This window comes from Syngnathoides biaculeatus, chromosome 8, assembly GCF_019802595.1.
Source record: "Syngnathoides biaculeatus isolate LvHL_M chromosome 8, ASM1980259v1, whole genome shotgun sequence".
Lineage (NCBI taxonomy): Eukaryota > Metazoa > Chordata > Actinopteri > Syngnathiformes > Syngnathidae > Syngnathoides > Syngnathoides biaculeatus.
This window is the reverse complement of record NC_084647.1, coordinates 15,731,800-15,753,506: the sequence shown is the minus strand read 5'-3', so window position 1 is coordinate 15,753,506 and position 21,707 is coordinate 15,731,800. Positions and strand designations below refer to the sequence as shown.

The following is a 21,707-nucleotide window of genomic DNA, read 5'->3' as shown; positions in this document are numbered from 1 at the left end:
GTTTGTGTAAACAATTGTACATTTATATAAAACATTTGGATGTGTGTAAACAATTACACAATCGTATTTTTGTATAAACAATTGTATTCTATTCTAAATTCATTTGTGTGCGAGAGTCACAAGATCTCGAATACTACTTTCCTTTTCCTTGTGAGGATTAAACGAGAGAGAACTTGCGTGCGTTTATGACGGTAAACCAGGCAGCATTTCCCCAACAGTGGCTCAGCCGTCATGCGGGATATCGTTGAGGACGCGTCACGCGAGCCTACTCAGCGCTTCGGCCACTAGGTATCAGGACGCTAGCGCCCCGTCAGCCTCTCGGCTATCGATCCGCCGGCTCCTTCTGCGAATGGCGCTCGCCGACTCCGGTCGAGTAATTGAATAAAGAAATCTTCTTCTTTTCCTTTCGGCTTGTCCCGTTAGGGGTCGCCACAGCGTGTCATCTTTTGCCATCTTAGCCTATCTCCTGCATCTTCCTCTGTAACCCCAACTGCCCTCATGTCTTCCCTCACCACATCCATAAACCTTCTCTTTGGTCTTCCTCTCGCTCTTTTGCCTGGGAGCTCCATCCTCAGCATCCTTCTACCAATATACTCACTCTCACGCCTCTGAACATGTCCAAACCATCGAAGTCTGCTCTCTCGAATCTTGTCTCCAAAACATCCAGCTTTGGCTGTCCCTCTAATGAGCTCATTTCTAATCCTATCCAACCTGGTCACTCCGAGCGAGAACCTCAACATCTTCATTTCTGCCACCTCCAGTTCAGCTTCCTGTTGTTTCTTCAGTGCCACCGTCTCTAATCCGTACATCATGGCCGGCCTCACCACTGTTTTGTAAACTTTGCCCTTCATCCTAGCAGACACCCTTCTGTCACATAACACACCAGACACCTTTCGCCAGCTGTTCCAACCTGCTTGGACCCGTTTCTTCACTTCCTGACCACACTCTCCATTGCTCTGTATTGTTGACCCCAAGTATTTGAAGTCGTCGACCCTCGCTATCTCTTCTCCCTGTAGCCTCACTCTTCCCCCTCCACTTTTCTCATTCACGCACATATATTCTGTAATTGAATAAAGAAATCAAAGGTGTAAATTAGCGGTGACGGGTGAGACGGCGATGACACAGTCACCTTGACGCGACCCCACCCGGCGGCGGCGCTATGGGACGAACGGCATGCCCCGCGTTAATGACTTCCAATGCGCTTTTGAGTAGATATTTAAAAAGCAAATGTCTCGAGCCGGCGACGTCTTTCCCCCCCGTCAATGTATATTGCCGTCATAAAATTAAAAGACTGGCGCTAAATCCGTCATTAAAGGGCTAGTTAAAGGCTGGAATTGGCCAGCTGAATCCGTTGAGAAGAGAGCGGCACCACATTTGGTAGTCTTACTGTCGCATGGGGTGCCGTCCCCTTGGGATGCTAACATCACTTTGGGCTAAATTTATTGCAACTAAGCGATGTAACACGTCTTGCAATTTTAAAACTCAAAATTTTAGGTTTCTTTTCTCATCTATAATAAAAATTTTTTTTTGTATGGATACAAAACATCTTGGAAAGAATAAGGCAATTTTGGATGATTACATTTGTTATATATAATTTACACTTTTTTCCCCACAAATTAGTTTTCTTTTAAAATGTTCTCTAAAAATTATCATTTGTTTTTGTGAAATTTATTCTCATATTATCATGATCTCTTAGTTAAGAATATCCACCTTTTTCTTTAAAAAGTATTTATACAATGTAATTGCTTTCATCTCGCTACAAGTCATCTTCATTCCATAAGTAATTAATTTTAATAAGTTGATTGAAAAACATGCAGGTACATTGTTTTTCTTTAAAAAAAACTATTCAGAAAACATATCTTTGAACATTCTGATTTTTTAGCTTAATTAAAAAAAAAGAAAAAATAATTTGATAAAAACAGGAGTTCTCATATGTATAAATATGTATTTTTTTCTAAAAAAAAATTTATCAAATAATAATGACTTTCCCTCCTAAAATTTGTAAAGTTTGTTCTCTTGAAAATATCCAACATTTTCTCTTAAAAAATCATTTTGTTAAGATGAAAAACAGAAGAAAAAAAAGAAGTTTTTCCTGAACAATTTTTAAAGTGATAACCTTTGACGAATTTGGTCTTTATTCTGTTAATTTTCTGTTCTGTAGTTATTCTGAATTTTTTTTTCTGGAAAATGTATATTTTTACATATTTGTACTGACTACAGACACTTCACATGAGCGTCGCAATCCCCAGTGCAATAAAAAACAGGGAAGATATATGGATTATGTATTTATGATACAGGTGGATTTATGTTCATGGGCACGTTGGGCACCAGGTGATAAATAAGCAATCTCTAAAATTCATCTTTCCACTTCAAAAGCCGACAAAAAGGCACGAAAAAGCGACGGCGGCGCGTGCGGCTCTTGAATGCAAATGAAACTTCAGACCGCATCCGACTCTTAAAGCATCTTTTTTTTCTCCCCTCATCGGTGTGCTGACTCGCTGTGAGGGCCCAAAATGGCTAGTCAGCACTTCAGCAGCTCAGGAAACCCAAATCAGCAAACTCGGTGGGCGGGCACGTGGTGGGCTTTGCGCCGACCCACTTTAGGCCCGTTCGTCCTCACCAAACACAACAAGACTCAACGATGCAACTTGAAACGCTCACAAACGGATACGTTAACTGGCAACAGAACCAAAAAGTAGTTGCTGATATGTTTTGTTTTCGATGAGATAAACATTTTGCATATCCTTTGAAGAAAAAAGTCATCTTACAAAAATGAAGCCACGAAATTGAAAATAAAAAGATTCTGCAAAATAGTTTGACGCAAAGTTAAAAAAAAATGAAAGAAAGAAAATCAATAGTACCAGAACACATCTTAAATAATAAAAAAAAAATCATTTTCTGTTCAAGATATATCTGAGAAAAATGAGAAAAATTTACTTTTAGTATTTTGGGTGGACAAAATTTATTCTTTCAAGGCTTTTGAAAAAATTACCCCCACCCAAAAAAAAAGTAATATCTTAATACATGTTATCAAAATAAAATGAAGGTTTTTTTTTAAACCACAATCCCATAAAAATCAATTCACATTTTTGCTCAATCTTCAGAGAATAGTTATAGTGCTTCAGACATTTTAGTTTATTTGAATGTGTGTGTATATATATATATATATATATATATATGATTTTTTTTAAAAGAAAAAGTAGTCTTCTATAATAAACCAACATGTTTTTTCTTGATTTTTTTTTTGGGGTGTAATTTTTTTTTCAAGATCAAATAGTTTTTGAGAAAATATCTTTTTGAGGACAAAATCAAAATTAATCATTTGGCTCATCCGGTGGCTCAAACCCCTGTCTTATGTGTTTTTTTTTTTTTTTTGTCCATTTGACGTGTCACACAATCCCGATGAGGCAACGGCGATTCAAGCGATGACTGCAAACGTATGGATTGCACGATCAATAAGCAATCACGTTCGACAAAAGACAGCCCCATTCACACGGGGTCTTTATTCGGAACCCTCCACAGTTTGCATTCAAGCCAATTGGCTCGACAGAATGAATTTAAATTCTAAATATATATATATAAAAAAAAAAAGCCACTTGAATACTTCGGGATTATCTGAAAGAGACAAACATGACCGTTGGTTGTAAGTCAATTGACATTTGATGACTTCAACGATCCTCTGACTGATGCAAACGTGTCGAACAAGTGCAGAACAACGTTAACCTCGAAGTGAAGCATTTGAGTGTGAATTCAACACAAATAATTTAATAACTCATAAAAATCAAGATGCTTGGAATTTTTTTCGCAACATTTGTCAATTTTTAACACTTTATTTCTCATCGTTTAATCGGATTTTATTTTTATTATTTTACACTAAAGAAAATCCCAAGAAGTATGCCAATTTCAAATTAAAGAATTTTATGCCTGGCGAGTTATTATTTGATGTGAAAATTGTGGTTAAGGAGCAAGTACATTACATATAAGAAACCGGAGTGAGTACCCATTAAAAAGCCACGCAGGCACGGAGAGAACGTCCAAACTCCACACTGGCAGGGTCAGGATTTGAACCCTGGTCCTCAGAACTGTGAGGCAGACATGCTAACCGGTCATCCACTGTTCCACCCTAATGGTAATTTTAAGTATTTATTTGTCTTATGACAGACGTAACTAATTCAATTGGAAAAAAAATGTCCTTTTGACTCCTTTGTCCCTCGAGGATTCCCTCGCATTGCCATCAATGCCCGGCTGCCGCCCCCGCCTCCCTTCATCTTTACGAGAGCCACCGTCCTCCCGACACCCTTGGGCGGCCGTGACGGGCGCCCGGCAGCGACCATTCTGCAGATTCCTTCATCAGCGCATTGCTGTCATTATACGGCGGCGGGGGCGGCCATAAACACCGTTGTAATCGGCCGCCTTTTGTCCACATCATCGGTTTGCCGGCTGTCTTTTGTGTACATTGCTTCCACTTCATAATCTCGTCCTCCCGTGCCGTGATTAGCGCGTCAACATTATTTGAATACATTTATTTGACTTTGTTTGCGTGAGTGCAATCATTAGCCCTTCTGCTATCAGCTCAATGCTTATTATGCTAGCATCTGTTGTTGTTCAAATCAATTGAAATGGCTCCATAGTTATATTTCTAATTATTTGCATTTGTCATGGCAGCCTGGTAGAATAGTGGTGATCATCTCTGGCTTACTGTTGAGAGGTTCTGGGTCTGAATCTTGACTCTGGCATGAATGGATTGTTTTGGGTTAACCCATTCATGGACAGCGTCCCATTTTTGGGAAACCCTGATTTTCACGCATTATATGCTCCATTTTTTCCCTTTAAAAATATATCCTTTAATAAGCAAAGTCCCATTTTTGAGACGATCGAAGAAAACTTAAGTACCCTCTTGCGGGCAGCGTTGCATTTTTGGGACGAGATTATAAATTAGTAATGTTATCATATAACAAATGAAAAAGAAGTGTTATTTCCTTGACTGTGGCCTGTTAGGAGACTTTTATCTTAACGCAAAAAATTGCCACCCTGCACATGAATGGGTTAGGGTTACACTCTTATCTCCTCTTTAGCTGGTAAAATGCATGCTCTGTAGGGTTTAATTTCGGTGGGCTGGACTCGTTTGAAATGAGAAACATTCAGTTTTTTGGGGTCCATTTGTCAGTATATCATCACAAAGGCAAAGAAAAAAAAAATTGCATCACGTGTTGCAGTAAGGTGCATTTTCTGTTCAGTTATCAAAATTTGCCCGTTTGTATCAGAAGAAAAAAAGAAAGTAAGATCTGCTCTTGCCAGGTTAAAAGTAAAAAAAACAATACCGCAGAGGCAAAGAAAGTGCAAATTTGTGGGTGGGTGGTACAGCGGCTCCCTCTCGTGTGAGCTGAAAAATCTCTAATGTTCAAAATGTCAGAACGTCACTCACAGTTGATTATATTAAACTTTCAATGGAGTACATTTTGTTCACTTCAGTTCAGTTGTATTTAACTTAAGTGCAATGCCTTTTCATTTTATCTTTTAAAACTTGTTTTTAAACATTTTTATGATCAATTTGGATTGAATTTATATGGAATATTTGTTTAGTTTTTTTCTGTATTTGTTAGTGTTAATTTTCCAACTGTGCGTCATGTGACAGTGGCTTCGAACACTATTTATCATACTTTTTAGGAATTTGTTTTGACCATCCAACGACGACAACACGACTGTGTTCAAATGTTTGTATTGCGACAGCCAAGTAATTTTATTGATTTGGGCATCTTAATTACATTACCCACTGCTTGTTCAACTTAATTATGCATGCGGTTGATGTTAACGTAATTATTTGTATTTGTTGTTCTGTACCGAGCAGCTGAAAGCCTTCCTATGTTGCAGCAGGATCAATTTTATGTCAAAAATGCAATTTTTTTTCCTGTAGCATTCCGCTTCAGAGGGTCCGACGTGTATTAAAGACATTTTGTGCCTATTTTCATTTTCCATCTTTCCTCTCTTTTGCTGTTCAACTGAAGTAGCAACGGGAACATTCTTGAGCCGCGGTAATCTCCCGACGTCCGGCGCAACACATCGCTTATCCGAAGCGCGAAAGGTGCGCACGAGATTAGGACAGCGGCGACATTAAGAGCAGATAAGAAAAACTCATAAAATGGTTGCATTTCATTTCCGAAACCAAAAACAAAATAAAAAACATTCCCGACTCCAAATCGGACACGCCCGTTGACTTTCAACGGCGTTAACGTTGGCGGCGAACTGAAAAGGACGGCGGCAGGAATCAGGGAGGCGGCTGCGGCCCGGCAGGGTTTTCAGGGAAGAGAGAGAAACGGACAATTACGTTGGCGCAACCTCCTCCATAATTGAACACGTCTCCTGTCCCGCGATACTACTGACCCCCTGCCATTGGACGCGCAACTTGCATGAATATTTCACAGCGCAAACACCTCTGGAAAAGTTCTCACAAACACAGTGGCAAGCTTTCGCACCACAGGAGTCAGGAAAAAGTCCAAAGATGGATGGAAGTGTACCGAATACAAGCTCCAAATATCAATTTTTGTGTGTGTGTGTGGGGGGGGGGTTAACTTAGCCATGACCTGGTTTTATGATACACCACAGAGTTGGAAGGTTCTCACAAACATTCAGGGGAAAAACTCAAAGATCGATGCAAAAACATCGACGGAAGCCATAAATAGAGATGTTTTTGTTAGCGCTCCCCACAAACACTGCGGCTTTGTTTGGCATCACAAACAAGACAACACACAAACAAACGAAAAAACATTCTCAGAGTTGGAAAGTCGCAGAAAATGGGACAACCTTCAGGAATACTCAAAAGTGGATGTAATAACGCTAAAATAGGGCACTTTTTTCTGGATTGCATTTGTCATCACACCTACTGGATGGAACGTTCTCGCGAACGCGGGCGAGCATTCAAGAAAAGCTCAAGGACTGAACTGACAACACGCACAAAAGCGAGAGAAATTGATGCCTTTTGTTTACAGATCATTACAGACATAGTATCGTGGAAGTCATGCGAGTTGGAATGTTCTCAAAAATATGAAAAAGTCTTCAGGTATGTGAAAAAAATTAATAATAATGGAACAAATACTGACATTATATATCTACTTGCCATGTATACAGTATACTGTTGTTATATTCATTGTTTTATCTTGTATTTGTGTCTCCTGGCATCGGTCTCCCATTGTATTGTTTATCAGGACAATGCTGCAGCTTTGAAGAAACGTTTGCTTTAGTAGTCGTCTTTGTATCGGTATTGCCGTCTGTTTCACCATTTGAATTTGTAACATTGTAACCTTTTGACTTGAGAAACTAATAAATAAAAGAGTGACACCGGTAAGGCTGACTCAGAACGGGATTAGAGTTGGAGCTGATCAGCCAAACCTGTTTCTCCTCGAATTGAAGAGCTCTTCTGTCCCTGATTATTTGCACATTTAGTCGAACCTGGGGTTGGGTGTCGAACCTGACAACTGTGTAATACTATAAACTTTAAAGGCTGATGGAAAACCAGACCAAATTTGTCCCAATTCAAGATGTTTTTTTTTTTTTTTTTTTTTTACCATTTCACATACAATAATGCACGCCTGACCTTGTTTTATTCCGCATCATAAACATGGATCCGAAACATCCATCCATCCATTTTCTTTGCCGCCTATCCTCACGAGGGTCGTGGAGAGTGCTGGAACCTATCCCAGCTGTCAAGGGGCAGGAGGCGGTTTACACCCTGAACTGGTTGCCAGCCAATCGCAGGGCACATCGAGACAAACAGCTGCACTCACAATCACACCTCGGGGCAATTTAGAGTGTCCAATTAATGTTGCGTGTTTTTGGGATGCGGGAAGAAACCGGAGTGGCCGGAGAAAATCCACGCATGCACGGGGAGAACATGCAAACTCCGCACAGGCGGGGCCGGGATCGAACCCGGGTCCCCAGAACTGTGAGGCCAACGCTTTACCAGCTGATCCACCGTGCCGCCGGATCCGAAAAACCTCAGAAAATAAATGCGCTTACAAACATGGGCAAGCATTTTGGATTTACTCAAATATTGATGAAAAACACCAAATTTGTCCCAAACGTTAAGATTTGTGTTGCCTTTCTCATATACGCCGAATTGACTAGTTTTTGTTAGCATAATGAAAACACGCTCGAGAAAGTTTTAAAAATGGACGAAGAATTCGAAATGAAATTTTAGAAAAGGCAAATACTGACATTTCATTACCTTTACCATATACACCGCATGATTTTATCTACGATCCTTACCATCCATTCTAATTTGCATGATGAATGCGCAACCAATTTGAATTGGGAAGGACATTTTTGTTTTTTGTTTGTTTTTAATCAGACAAGTCAACAAAAGTGAGCGGTACAAAAGCTGCAAGACAATTTGATTTGAAACATGATGCGGTTGTCAAGGCTTCGCTTTAACGAGGCCATCACGGCGAAGGCAAACGCGCCTCGCCTGGGTTTGGCTCCCTCGTGGGCGGGGAGGAAATTTGCATGGGCTGAAGCCGGCGCTGGCGCCGGCCCCCGGACACCTTCTGCATCACTGAGCAGCGATTCTTCTTCCGCGTTCGCTGATTGTCATCAATGAGGTGCGATTTTTCAAGGGTTTGCACAAAAAAAATGATCAATACTCTCTGTCGAGAGGGGCGATGAAATCAGTTTTGCGAGCGGCGCCTGTGCGTGACCAAGTGTGCTGCGGACTCGTTTTTACCCGAAGGATTATTTCCAGTCCATCTGTTTATCTCTATTTTGCAAGGAGGCGGATATCAATAATGACTGGCAAGAGAAGGCATCGCATTAATTATATATCAAGAGCGCGCTGTATAATTTTTCCACCCGATGGATTATTCACCGTTCCTCTGTTTTTATTCAATACTTTTGCCATGTTCAATATGTTTGAACCGAATCACAACTGAAATATTTCATTTGCTATTTAATTTTCCTGAGCGCGGTGTCACTGTTCAAACTGTGCATAATCTAAAAAAAAAAAAGTGGTGTAAAATATTCAACAAACTCTGCTGGATGAAAACTTTAAAAGCTGAAAAAACACCGGTGTCGATAGTTGCAATTGTTTTCATTTCTAAAAAGTTGTAAATTCATCCACAGCTTAGACTTTCGGTTTGAACACTTGCAGTGTTGTTGTTTTATTTCTACGCGAACTACTTCCAAGTTCACCGTACTGAAAATGAACGAGTTCTATTCATAGGTCAGATTTCAAAATTTGGAACTAAAAATGTTCCATTCAGTCCACGCTGGTAGCCAGACGGAGCTTTCTACAGTGTCTTTTTTGTTTGTTTTGTTTTAATAATGACATAACTTTGCATTCTGAGCAGCTTCAGCTGACTATATTAACAAAATAGTTTATCTAGTCTTATAATACATCCATCCATCCATTTTCTTAGCTGGGTCGTGGGGAGTGCTGGAACCTATCTTAGCTGTCAACAGGCAGGAGGCAGGGTACATCCTGAACTGGTTGCCAGCCAATCACAACGAGACAAACAACCGCACTCGCAATCACACATGGGGGGCAATTTAGAGTGTCCAACTAATGTTGCATGTTTTTGGGATGTGGGAGGAAACCGGAGTGCACGGAGGAAACCCACACAGGCACGGGGAGAATATGCAAACTCCACACAGGGAGAGCCGGGATTGAACCCAGGAGTTCAGAACTGTGAGGCCAACGCTTTCCAGCTGCACCACCGTGCCGCCTGTAATAATACAACACAAAACAAATTCCAAGATGTTGTGATTGTAAAGTATTTTAACTAAACCAGTCTGATCCAAATAATTTTCCAAGTAATCATTTATGACAATTATTTACTGCATTACAAAAAAAACAAAGAACAAAGAACAAATTGAGACACATTTACGCAGTGTCCCTGAACACACCAGCGGGCACTACAAATACGCCGTTTGTATACTGTACAGAGTGGGTTCATGTCCTCAAAGTCCCCAAAAAGACCTGGTACTCTTCAATCAAAAATGAGCTGTAGTCCCCCCCCCGGCGCCGCAAAAAAAAACAAAAACCTTTGCAGTTCTCATTTATGTTCATCAGGCAGAAATGAACTAAGTTGAAGTTAGTTCTTTCCGTATTTGTTCGGGTACAACGCTGACCGCTTGAGCTAAATTATGACATCTCCCTCTTGAAGCACACATACACACATTTGTAAACTTCATAGATTTTGACTTTATAAATGAGACTTTTTTTGAGGGGTTGGGGTGGGCTAATTGGGTACTTTTTGAACAACCGCATGCACAAGCTTCAGCTGAAAAGTTGGTTTTGACTTAGGTCAAACCCCGTTGGGATGCAAATGAAGTTTTGCTTCTTTATCTTGACCTCCGATTGAATTTGAACTTTAAAGCCCGCCTCCGCTATATTTAATCCATGTGCGTATTCCTAAACGCTCCTCAATTGTGAGCTCCATTTCCCCGAAGCCACAGTCCCCCCCCACTCCCCGCTTCCCATTCGGGATATCGTCAGTGATCCCGTTATTCTGGCAAGTGGCCGCTTTTAAATGGATGCTATTTCAGCTCTTTCATTTGTCAATCAGTCTGAAGGGTCCGTCTGTAATTGTCGGTGTCGCCGCTCCTGCCCGGTGCGCCGACCGGCATTTTTGCATGTGAAAGGGACGTTTGAGAGACGGCATGAACGCTGAGTGAATGCCAAAAAAAGGAAAAAAAATCCCTTTGTCTCTGTCCTTGGTGCGTCAATCAACGAGGAAGAGAAGGGAAATGAGGGTCAGCTCACAAGGTAGTCGGCTTCAATTGTGTTATATACTTTATGCAGATGATATCTTCACAGTAAGCAAGTGAGGACCAAGTGCTGTAAAAATAAAAAAATACACGTAAACTTTTTCAAAGATCCTTGAGACCTGAGTGATGCAATAAATCCGGCAATCAGCTGACTAAGAAGTGTAATACGTGGAAATAAATCGGAATTTCCTTTGCGGCTGACCACTTTGTCTAAACCAAAATATTACAGCTATCCGTTTTTAATAACAATAACAAAAAAGGCTTTTAAAAGGAAACATCCAACCAGCACTCACATATGGTGGTGCGAGAGTGATGCTCAATGGCTGCTTTTCTCCTTCACGACCTGGATGGCTAGCTGAGAATGAATGAGCCACGATTTCCGCTCGTCACAAGATAATCCTGAAGGAGAATCTTCTTTTATCAGTTTGTGACCTCAAGCTAAAGGGGACTTGGGTTCTGCAACAGGAGAATGATCACATCAGCAAGTCAAGGAATGGCTTACAAAACCAAAATTAAGATTTTGGACTGGCCAAGTCAAACTCCAGACGTGAATCTGCTTGTTATGCAGTGGCCGTTCATTCTCAACGAGCCTCCATTTTTGCACAAATTTAAAGAATTCTGGAAGGAAGTGTGGGCCGAAATATCTCTACAGAGATTTGAAAGACTCTATGGCAGTTCCACAAACAGCTTGATTTCAGTTGTTGAGGATGGGTCAACCAGTTCTTACCAGTGCTTAGGGGTCATTACTTTTTTCCAATCAGGGCCCGGTACCATTTCAAAACTGTTTTTTTATGTTTACTTTGGTTATCTGTCTGATATTTACATTTGTTTAATGATATTAAGCATTTACATGGGGTAAGCATGGGGGAAAAAAAAAAGAGAATTTGATTTTTTAACAGCACTGCGCCTCGCATCTGACACCGATTTATTTCTCGGCTCTCAAGCAAGTTGTACAGGTGTGACTTCAACATAGCTCCTTGACATCCAATTGGAGGAGGCAGTGCAATAATAAAAGGCCCTCGACGGCGCGTCTGTGCTCAAAACATCTGCAACACAAATCCTTTCTTGAATGGAGAGCGGGATGTGTAGAGAAATTCATTTGTGGGATGACACTGCTGCTTCAGTCCCACTGCGCAAAGCCCGTCAGAGGGATGCTCAGGGGGATGCTATGTGTGAGTTACGGGGGGTGCGTAGGGACGGAGGATCGACTGAATAAAAATCAGGGTTAGGCGCTACAGAGGTGCCCCTGTCGCGTCTCTATGGAAATCAATGAACTGTGCTGCCCGTGCGCAATGCAGCATTACAATTTAAATGTCATTCGTCGCATTTAAGAGCAAAGATGTCACATTTAATGGCCTTTTTCTTATTGTTTTATTAATGCAAGAAGTTACAACGAAAAGGAGAGTGATGAATTAAAATGAGCTTTGCAAGTAAGTTGTATCGATCTTTTTTCCTCATGTCGTTACTTTGAGAGCCTTTATTTTACCAAGATGTTCTTTTACTTTTTTTTTTTTATAAATAACTCAACAACTACATAAAACGAAAAAGTGTTTTGGGTCCAGAAAAAAAACAAAAAAAAAAAACGGAAGTGGCAGTGGGAGCATCAGGCTCGAGGTGAAATCACAATGGACGGGTGCGAAGCTTCTTTTTAAACAGACGCTCAAGTTCAGACCATCCAATTTCAAGCCTTTTAAAGCAAAATATGAAAGAAAGAAAGAAAAAAATCAAAAAATCAAGAAGAGAACACCAGCAGAGACAACCTTGGACACACTGAGGAGTGAATAAATAAAAAGCTGCAGAATGACACTAATAAAACAAATGCCACGTGCTCCCCGAGGGGATTCTGCATCATTAAATGGTGGCCTGGGGGCGGACGGAGTGTGATGAGGAAGTGCCGTCTCCTGGCCCCGCCGTGTAATTAAATGGCGGCAGGCTGGAAGACGATAAGAGCCCCTCTTCGCCCCCCCCCCCCCCCAAACCCACTCCGGGATACGGTGAAATTGTTGGAAGCAATAAACAATAAGGTGACGAGTGGGCCAAGCCACATTTTCTGCCAAAACGAGGAAGGTTGACGGATTGCTTGTTTTCTCATGCAAAAAGTGAGTCCTTGCTCTCACGACACCTGGGGTCTCCTTCCCGCTGGGACGTGCCCGGGACACCTCGCCAGGGGCATCCAGGAGGCTTCCTGACGCGACGCCTGGACCATCTCATCGGCGGGCTTTACTCTGAGCCCCTCCCCTCACTCTAATAGCTGAGGGCAGGATCTCCCAGAGAGGGCACGCTAGCCTTTTCCCACTGAGGCCTACGGGCTGAGATTTGGAGGAGCTGACTCTCATTTCTTGACATTTCACACTCGACTGCCAACTGCTTCAATTGAAGATCACAGCCCGGTCAACCAACAGAACCTCATCGGCCTACCAAACCACAAAATCTTCAGTGCACTAGCTAACTTGAAAAATTCTATCTCTGAATAAACAGTCCAAGCCCCACTTGAAATAAATCTCCAAGACAACTTTACAAAGACTGAATGGACTGGATCACATGGTCTCTTAGTCCCAGCGAATAACCCGACTTCAGAAGTCAGTGAACAAGACCTCAAGATACTTAAATTCTGACACTGATCTGACTGGGATCTGAAGTCTCAGATTTGCATGTTATGATTCTTATTCCCTGCTTCACTGCCTGGTGAAGCCATCAGAACCACATCACTTGCAAAAAGAAGAGACTCGGTGTTGAGGGTAACCAAGCCAAAACCATTCAACACCTCGGAAGTACCTAGACATTCTGTCCATGAAGAATATCGACAGAGTTAAGGAGTCCAACACTCACCGGAACAGAATCACACTTAGTGGTGGCAATGAAGCCCAAACTCTGACACCGGTCCATATGAGTGGGTTTAGATCCCCCCTGGTCCAAGACATCCAGAAAACTTGATTATCTCTCATCTGCTAATTGGACCCTCCCACCGAGAAGCTTTGTAAAACCACATTAGCAATCTCTCCCCCAGAGGAAGGATATCGCACCACCAATATCGAATACATTTAGGGTCATATTTCAATTTGATGTTTTCATCTGTAAAAAGCGTTCATGTGGTTTTGGCCAAATGGGACCTTCCATTGGTTTCGATGCCAGATAAGTGCGGGCATTCCTTAAAAAATGGCATTGCCTTTGCACCGTGATGCCAGAAATTCAACCTAATACTTCATTTTACTGGCTTTCGTTTCAAATTGGATCAGCAGCCGACGACCTTCAGGTATCGTCGGAGAATAGTGCTGACTCGGCGAGAAGTGATGGAGCTGTACTACGCTCCATCAGCGTTAACATGTACCGGCAGCTTAGTTGCCGTGTGTTTTCATTTTGTCTGCAACAATCCTCTCCCGGTCCGAAGTGTCAAATGTGGTTCTGACAGTACGTTTCCAAGGAAAGCGGCCCAGCGGAGGCACATCCGTTCACCCACAGGCTTCGTTTTGGCAGCTCAGGTTATAAACTTCACCTCGGCCGTCTCGCACAATCGCTCCTGTAATTTAGAAAGGTCAGCACGGCTCCTGTGTAATTCAAGGCTCTCGCCGACGCCGTATTAACCACATATTTAATCAGCCTCGGGCGACGGCGAGAGCGCAAGCTGAATACCGAGCGCACGCCAATGAAATGCAATCTTCCTGTCAGACTAAGTAGAAGCGAGGCCATTTTCCTTAAAGGGAATTACTTTAATAGCTTTTTGGGGGACTTATTATTATGATTTATCCTCACCTTGACTAAAAAGAAAATAAAAAAAACGTACAAGTCAACAATTTGATTTCCCAACTTTGGTGAATCAGCAGCACATATGTACCAACTGTCAGTGGCGCTTACGATCTTTGCAATGCATTTCAAGCCAGGGTTGTTTTCGGACAACGGTTAGGACTTTAAATAAGGTTTCATGTCCAAGTCCGCGTTTCGAGAGTTAATGAGGGTTTCATGCTGGCCTAAGTGTTTCAGACAAGGATCAGGCTTTCAAAGTAGGGTTTCATGTCAGGGTTGGGGAGTCAGATGAGCATTGCTAGACAGGGTTAGTTATTCAAATGTGTCATAGGTTAGCGTTTCAGACAAGTGTTATGGTTGCCAAGTAGGGTTTCAAGACAAGGATTAACCTTCTACAATAGAGTATATATGAAAAACATGGTTAGGGGCTTCAAAGTCAGGTTTCACACCAGTGTTAAGCATTTTTAACTAGTTATTAAATACAATTTTCGGGTTCAAATAAGGGCTTCATGCCTGGGGTAGTTTTTTAGACAATGGTTAAGGTTTTATATATCAGGGTTTGAAGCGCAAGATTGGGTGTCAAACGGGATTAGGATTTCAACATTGGGGATCTAGCCTCGGTTACGGTACCAAAAAAGAGTTAGGGTTTGAAACAAAGGGTTGGCTTTCAGGACGGGGTTTCAAACTTGGGGTAGGGTTCCAAGGTAGGGTTTGGATGCACGGTTAAGGTTTCAAACTGAGGGTTAATGTCAGGGTTAGGTTTTCAAGTTCAGATTCGTCAAACAACTCCATTGTCCTTGATGAAAAACCATAACATCCAGTTTACATCTGTGCAAAGATGCTGACTAATCCGAAAGCGTTGCCAAAAAGCTTCCTGCGGGCATTAAGGGCATTTGGCTCGAACCGAAAACAAAACCTTTCCAAGTGTGACGCCATCAGACTCCAAAAGAACAAAAATGAAAAAGAAAAAAAAAAAACGGCGACATCCATTAATGATTGGCCAAGGATGTCCGGTGGTCACCAGTAAGACAAGCAGGCGTACGATTGGAGCAGGACGGAGGCGCCTAACTGATTGGAAAGCGAGATAGCGACCATCTTACCTGCTACTACGGAAGCGTCCTGACAGGACACCAGCTTGAGGACAACGACCATCGCGAGCAGGGCGGGCGTGGCCCCCGAGGGCGCGCCGGGCATGCTGCCGCTCACTTTGACGTCATCCCACGGCATCGATCTGAGGGGAGAAAGTCCGATACATAAAGTACATACAGTATGCTGATAGATACACCCGTCCTAATCTACGATCTAGTATTTGATTGTTAGAATGGATGGATCGTGATGAAGAAGTTCCATATTTATCCTTCAATTTATAATCCGTTATTTTTATCATCGGGTACTTTTGTGTGGCTTACTCACGCATGGAAACACCTGTTCACCCGTGTTTGACGCCCCCCCCCCCCCCTCTTCGTCAGCTCACTCGGGAAAATCTCATTGTGAGCACTTCCCCGTGTGTGACTCGCTCCTTGAATTGCATTTTGACGCAAGTGTCGTGACAGATTGCGCATACACTATGCGGATTGTTTCCGCTCGTTCTGTTTGTTTCGATTTTTAGAGGTTTATCCTTAATATCTGGAAGTAAATGTAAGTTATGCATCCATGCTGAGCATGAGCATGCTGTGCGCTTTTGGCTATGTGGATTTATTTCTGGTCAAACTGCACTAAAAAAGTTTTCAAATTCGGCATTGTGAGGAACGGTTGCAACTCTTAGAAACGGCGCCACTGTCCAAGAAACAGCAAAGCGCAAAACATTTTCTAATGCACAGAAATGTTTGCACTCGGGACCCCAATATTCTCCTCCAAACTTTCACGGTATTTTAGATTAAAATGGCAAAGGTATCGACCCTTTTGCTACTTTTTACTGGCAGGCGACGGCACTGGCACACTCTCATTCAGTACCTTTACCCCCCGTCTTATCTGAGGCCTCTCAGCGGAACCTCTCTCTTTATCCCCGCTCGAACAAATCGGAGCCGTTCTGCAAAGGCCGCCAGTTAGTCATCGCCACCCAACGGATTTCTGACCAATCTCCTTCCCGCCGAGTCGCAGCGGGTCATTCCCATCCCGCAATCGCTCCATTTGCATGCGAGGATGATGGGCAAATTGTCAGACCTAAGACCGCGCCGCACCAAGTTATCCTGTAGTTTTTGTCTATAATCACGGCGGATGAACACTGTGGGCTGCTGCTGCGGGGATCTGATAAATATCCAATTACCGAGCGGGAGATGCCTGCAACAAGTCCACTGCGGTGCTGTTTGGGTTGGAAAATCAAGTGGTCGACCTTGAGATGAGAGTTAGGATTTGAGGTTCGAGGGCTTTGGGAATCGGGGGAATAATTCTGAGTGGGATCATCCCACTTAAATGACTTAATTAAGATTATGTTTACAGGTTCTGGTGTAGGGTTGGAGCGTGGCAACAACTTATTTTGAAAGTCCAGGTGCAACAAGCCGCATTATGGTCTGCCCATGATTACAGATAAAAGATTGAGATGACGTCCGCTCTCATGGAATCTGGAATATGAATCATCAAACGGATAACCAATCAATTGTGAAAGGATATGAATGTTTTTCCCTGTACCCCTTTCACTCTGCGCCGTTGCCGGGGGTTCCGTGGCAGAGGAACGAAAGGCCGTTATTGTCTCGTTATCTGACTCCACGGCCGCGTGGAATTGATCGAAGCCAATTAAGACGGCGGTGACAAGAAGCAGCGAGGCTGTCTGGCTCCTTCCCATAAAAGGCTCAAGAAGAATCCCAACGAGCCGTCGCCGCCACCCCGCATTTCGATTTCACGATGTCCGGCTAAAACGCTACAAAAGCTGCACTCTCTCACGGTGACGGATGACGGACACAACAAAAATGGTCTCTTCTCCCAGGTGGAAAATGTTGCTCCTTTACCTCTAGAAAGAAAGGTAGGACCACGGGGAGTCTGATGAGCGGATAACTCCCGAGTCAACCAGCCGAGGCTGACCTCAACATGACCTCCAATAGAGTCTTCTCCTCTGACGCTTAAATCCACCACATTTTATTCTCCCAGTTCGGTCCTCCACAACATAATCCGGAGAATGCGCGTCCGACGACACACCCTAATCTTTTTCGTCACGACTGTGAGACAGAGGCGCTAACCACATGGCGCACCGTGCTGCCTCTCATTTTTCTACCGTTAAAGGAGAACTGTGTCAGTAAGGTTGTTCTGAACAGAACCTGGCTTGAATCCTTCACCTGAAACCATAACACTAGCTTCATTCTCAACCGCAATAATTTGAAACCCTCAACCCAGTTTGAAAGCCCAATTTGAGAACCTAACTTGGAAGAATTTACTCTGGCTTGAAACCTTCATTTGCGACCCGAACCTTAGCTTCAAATGCTAATTTGGAAGCCGAAGCTTAGTTCAAAACTGTGGGTAGAGATCCTGATTTCTAACGTTAACCCTGGCTTAAAACCTGAATTTCAAATTTTACCGTTGGCCTCGAACACTAATTTCAAACCATAAATCCTGACTTGAAATCGAACCTTTTTGACCCCCCCCCCCAACCGAACAAAGTTCAAACCCTTACTCTGGTTTGTAACTCCGAATTTGAAACTACCTTTAAACCTGACATAAAACCCCAATTTCATCAACAACCCTTGTTATTTGAACCCCTAATCCCAAGGCCAATTTTGAACACTTGACCCTCGTGTGGCAAATACCGAATGTTTGAGACTCGCGGACTAATGACGGCCGCTTGGCAACCGCTCAACATCGCGTTGTCATCTTTTGATGGATCGTCGCCTCGCCCCCGCCCGCTGCGTGTCACCCAAGTAACTCCCTCCTCATAAAACCGCCAACGCCGGATTAAGCGTGGCGCGTCTGTAGTGCATTACGCCCACCGCCCCTCGCCGCTTCATTACAATAAAAGGATTAACCTGCCTCAGTGCTGTAACGCAATCGGCGGAGGGCGGCCCCCGTGCGTGACTCAACCGTCCTTACTCTTCCGAGCGTAAATCATCGCTTGCGCTCCTCCGAGTCACGCAGGCCATCGCTCACCGGTCGGCAGCCGGCAAGGATGGGTGGCGGGGGTGCGCGGTGCTAGCACCTTATTCCAGAAACAAATGGCAACCCATTAGGGAGCCCGGCAGTCAACTTACAGAACAAATTCCGAGTGAGTCTCGGAACATTCTTCGCCAATCAACCGGACTCTGATTCTGAGCAGTGTCGGGAAGTTACATGTAACGAGATTATGTCATTTAATAACAAAATGTATGTAACTTTAACTTTCCTTTTATTTTGGATGCTAATTTGAAATCCTAACCCTCAAAAAGCTCACGTGAAGGCCTACTCCAAGCTAGAAAGCCTCATTTGAAACTCTAATCTTTCTTCGAAACCCTCCTCCTGTTTTAAAAATTGTAATTTGAAACCTTCACTTGGTTTGTAGAACTAATTTTAATCTCTGGAAGGATAATTGCCATAATTGTGTCGGGGTTGGAAAGTGGTGTTGAAATATAAAGCGAGCCAATGTGTCGTCTGCTTTCATAAGGAAACTAAATTCTTTTCAAAAGGCCCTCGGTCTAAATCACTCGCGCCGACGTCAAGACGAGGTGGGCCGTGCGCGGCCGCCCGTCTCCGGCGAGCGTGATCCGTGATAAATTAAAAGCCGATTATTTCCCGCGGGGATATCCCCACCATCGCTCAGTGGTGATGGATTACCCGATGCCGGGCGCGGCGCACGCCGGCCGCCGCCTAAGTGGCTCCCGTCGAGTGCGGCGTCTCTGACAACTGACCGTTTATTTGAATAAATGCCGGCCCCGCTGCTTATGGCCCAGATGGATGAGTCTTTGATTTTTGGGCTGCGGTCTTGTTACCGCGCAGTTTAGCATCGACGTCCTCATAAAACACACAATGTAGATCATACCGAAATGGACTTTTGCTCACGACAACGAAAGGATGAAGGGCACAAAGAAGCTCCACTGAAAGCTTGACTTCAAACGATGATTTGATAGTCTAACCTCTGCTTGAAATCTTGACTTTGACCTCAAACCCTGCTAAAAAATTCTAAAGAATTTCTAAAGAACTTTAGGACCCATGTCCTATACAATTTCAATAGAAATTCTATTCGTGTTTTCCTTACGGCTTGTCCCGTTAGGGGTCGCCACAGTGTGTCATCTTTTTTCCATCTAAGCCTATCTCGTGCATCTTCCTGTCTTACACCCACTGTCTTCAGTCCTCCCTCACAACATCCATCAACCTTTTCTTTGGTCTTCCTCTCCCTTTTTCCTGGCAGCTCCATCCTCAGCACCCTTCTACCAACATACACACTCTCTTGTCTCTGAACATGTCCAAACCATCGAAGTCTGGTCTCTCTAACCTTGTCTCCAAAACATCCAACTTTGGCTGTCCCTCTAATGAGCTAATTTCTAATCCTATCCAACCTGCTCACACCGAGCGAGAACCTCAGCATCTTCATTTCTGTCACCTCTGTCTCCAGTTCTGCTTCCTGTTGTTTCTTCAGAGCCACGGTCTCTAATCTGTACATCATGGCCGGTCACTACTGTTTTAGAAATTTTGCCCTTCATCCTGGCGGATAGTCTGCTATAGAAATTCTATCGTTCTGTTGGAATTCTATAGAAAATCACAGCCAAAGTTCTGTAGAACAAGTTGTTCCGAACAGCAGCAGGGAACGCAAACTTAAAATCTCTACTGCTGTCTGTGAAAGCCGAACTTGGAACCTTCGCTATGACTTGAAACCCTACATCCAGTTTAAACCCTAACAAGGCACAACATTCTAGTTTGAAGTTCTTGTCAGTTTCCACATGGAGGCAGGCGGACACGATGAATTCTTCAGTGTGCACAACAACAAAAAAAACAACAAAAATGGCAGATATACGTCCATAAATGAAAGCCAGGAGGGATTCTACAAGCTCCAGGGGGGAGAAATGAGGCAGAGTTAAAGAAATTGTGTGCGGATTACCTCTCACACGTTACTCAAACACCGCAAAAACATTTTTTCCCCACTCAAGACATTGCTGAAACAGTCTCATAGGCACCACTCAAGCATTCTCACACAGTACTGACTCTTACAGTCCACCCCCCACCCCCAATCCACACACAGATGCTACATGAACACTCTTACACTGATTGTTTTACTCATATGCTACGAAACATTCTCCCATTGGAGCTACTCAATCACACACACGAAAAGCTTCCGTAGTACTACTGATTATCATATTGGAGTATATGTGCACATGAACATTTTTGTATCGTACAAGAGTATTTCAATAGTGTGCGGGAGAGGATTTCAGTTGTGTGTTAATGGTGAATACCTGAATGTCCCACCCGGGCCCTCGTAGCTGAATTCTCTAAACCCAGCCAGCGTGCACCAGCTCTTATTAATCACCATGAAGGTGCACTTAACAAGCCACTCGGGAAAATGAAACGCTGGCCAATAATCCCTTCATCATCGCTGCGTTTCTGGACACCGACACCTGCATCTATCCGGAGCTGCCCGAGTGCCAAAAACCCGACACCCGGGGCCCAGATAGAAGGTGATATCGGCAAATGGGGGTGCTAATAGTTTGTTCTGTCTGTCCAAAAGTAAAAAGAAACTTCCAAATTCCAAGCGTATATTAATCCAGCGCAGCAAACCACATGACGTTGCTCTCTTCCCTTATTGGTCACAAGAACGTAAACAGGAAAAGCCAACTTGAAACCTAAAGCCTGACTTGAAACCCTAACTTTAATTTCAATCACACATTTGAAATCAAACCACACTTGAAACCTTTATTTGCATTTATAACTTTGGCTTGAAACTTTCATTTTAAACCCTAACCATGTCTGGAATCCTTAACTCTTGCTTGAAAGCCAGACCTTGGTTTCCACCTAAAATTTCCTTGAAATTCCGATGAGCAACCCTAGCCCTAATTTAAAATGCAGACCATTTTTTGACCACCCTGACCTCTCATTTATCCTCTAGCCGCACTATGAATGTGAAGGCACCCTGATTTCAACATCTTGTGCAATATATTTTATTCCATTTGACGTATCTTTTTTTAAAATTTATTTCAACATTTACTTTTACCTTGCTTGCCTCCTGTCATGTTGTAAAGTGGGATAATGAACAAATGGCATTCATTCATAGATATTTCTTTCATTAATGATGTTCCTTTTAGTGGCACAGTGGGCTC

The 21,707-nt window shown here is 43.1% G+C and overlaps 1 protein-coding gene across 1 annotated transcript in view; it reads right to left on the bottom strand.

Annotated features, from left to right (window-relative positions):
* Positions 1 to 20,992, bottom strand: part of robo1 (roundabout, axon guidance receptor, homolog 1 (Drosophila)) — a 238,506-nt gene extending 217,514 nt beyond the window's left edge. Inside the window, exons 1-2 of the mRNA XM_061826585.1 lie at positions 20,847 to 20,992; positions 15,600 to 15,730 (exon numbers count right to left, since the gene is read on the bottom strand). Of these exons, the coding sequence (XP_061682569.1) occupies positions 15,600 to 15,730; positions 20,847 to 20,923 (208 nt within the window). The 5' untranslated portion in view covers positions 20,924 to 20,992. The remainder of the gene's footprint in view (positions 1 to 15,599; positions 15,731 to 20,846) is intronic.
* Positions 20,993 to 21,707: the final 715 nt, after the last annotated feature.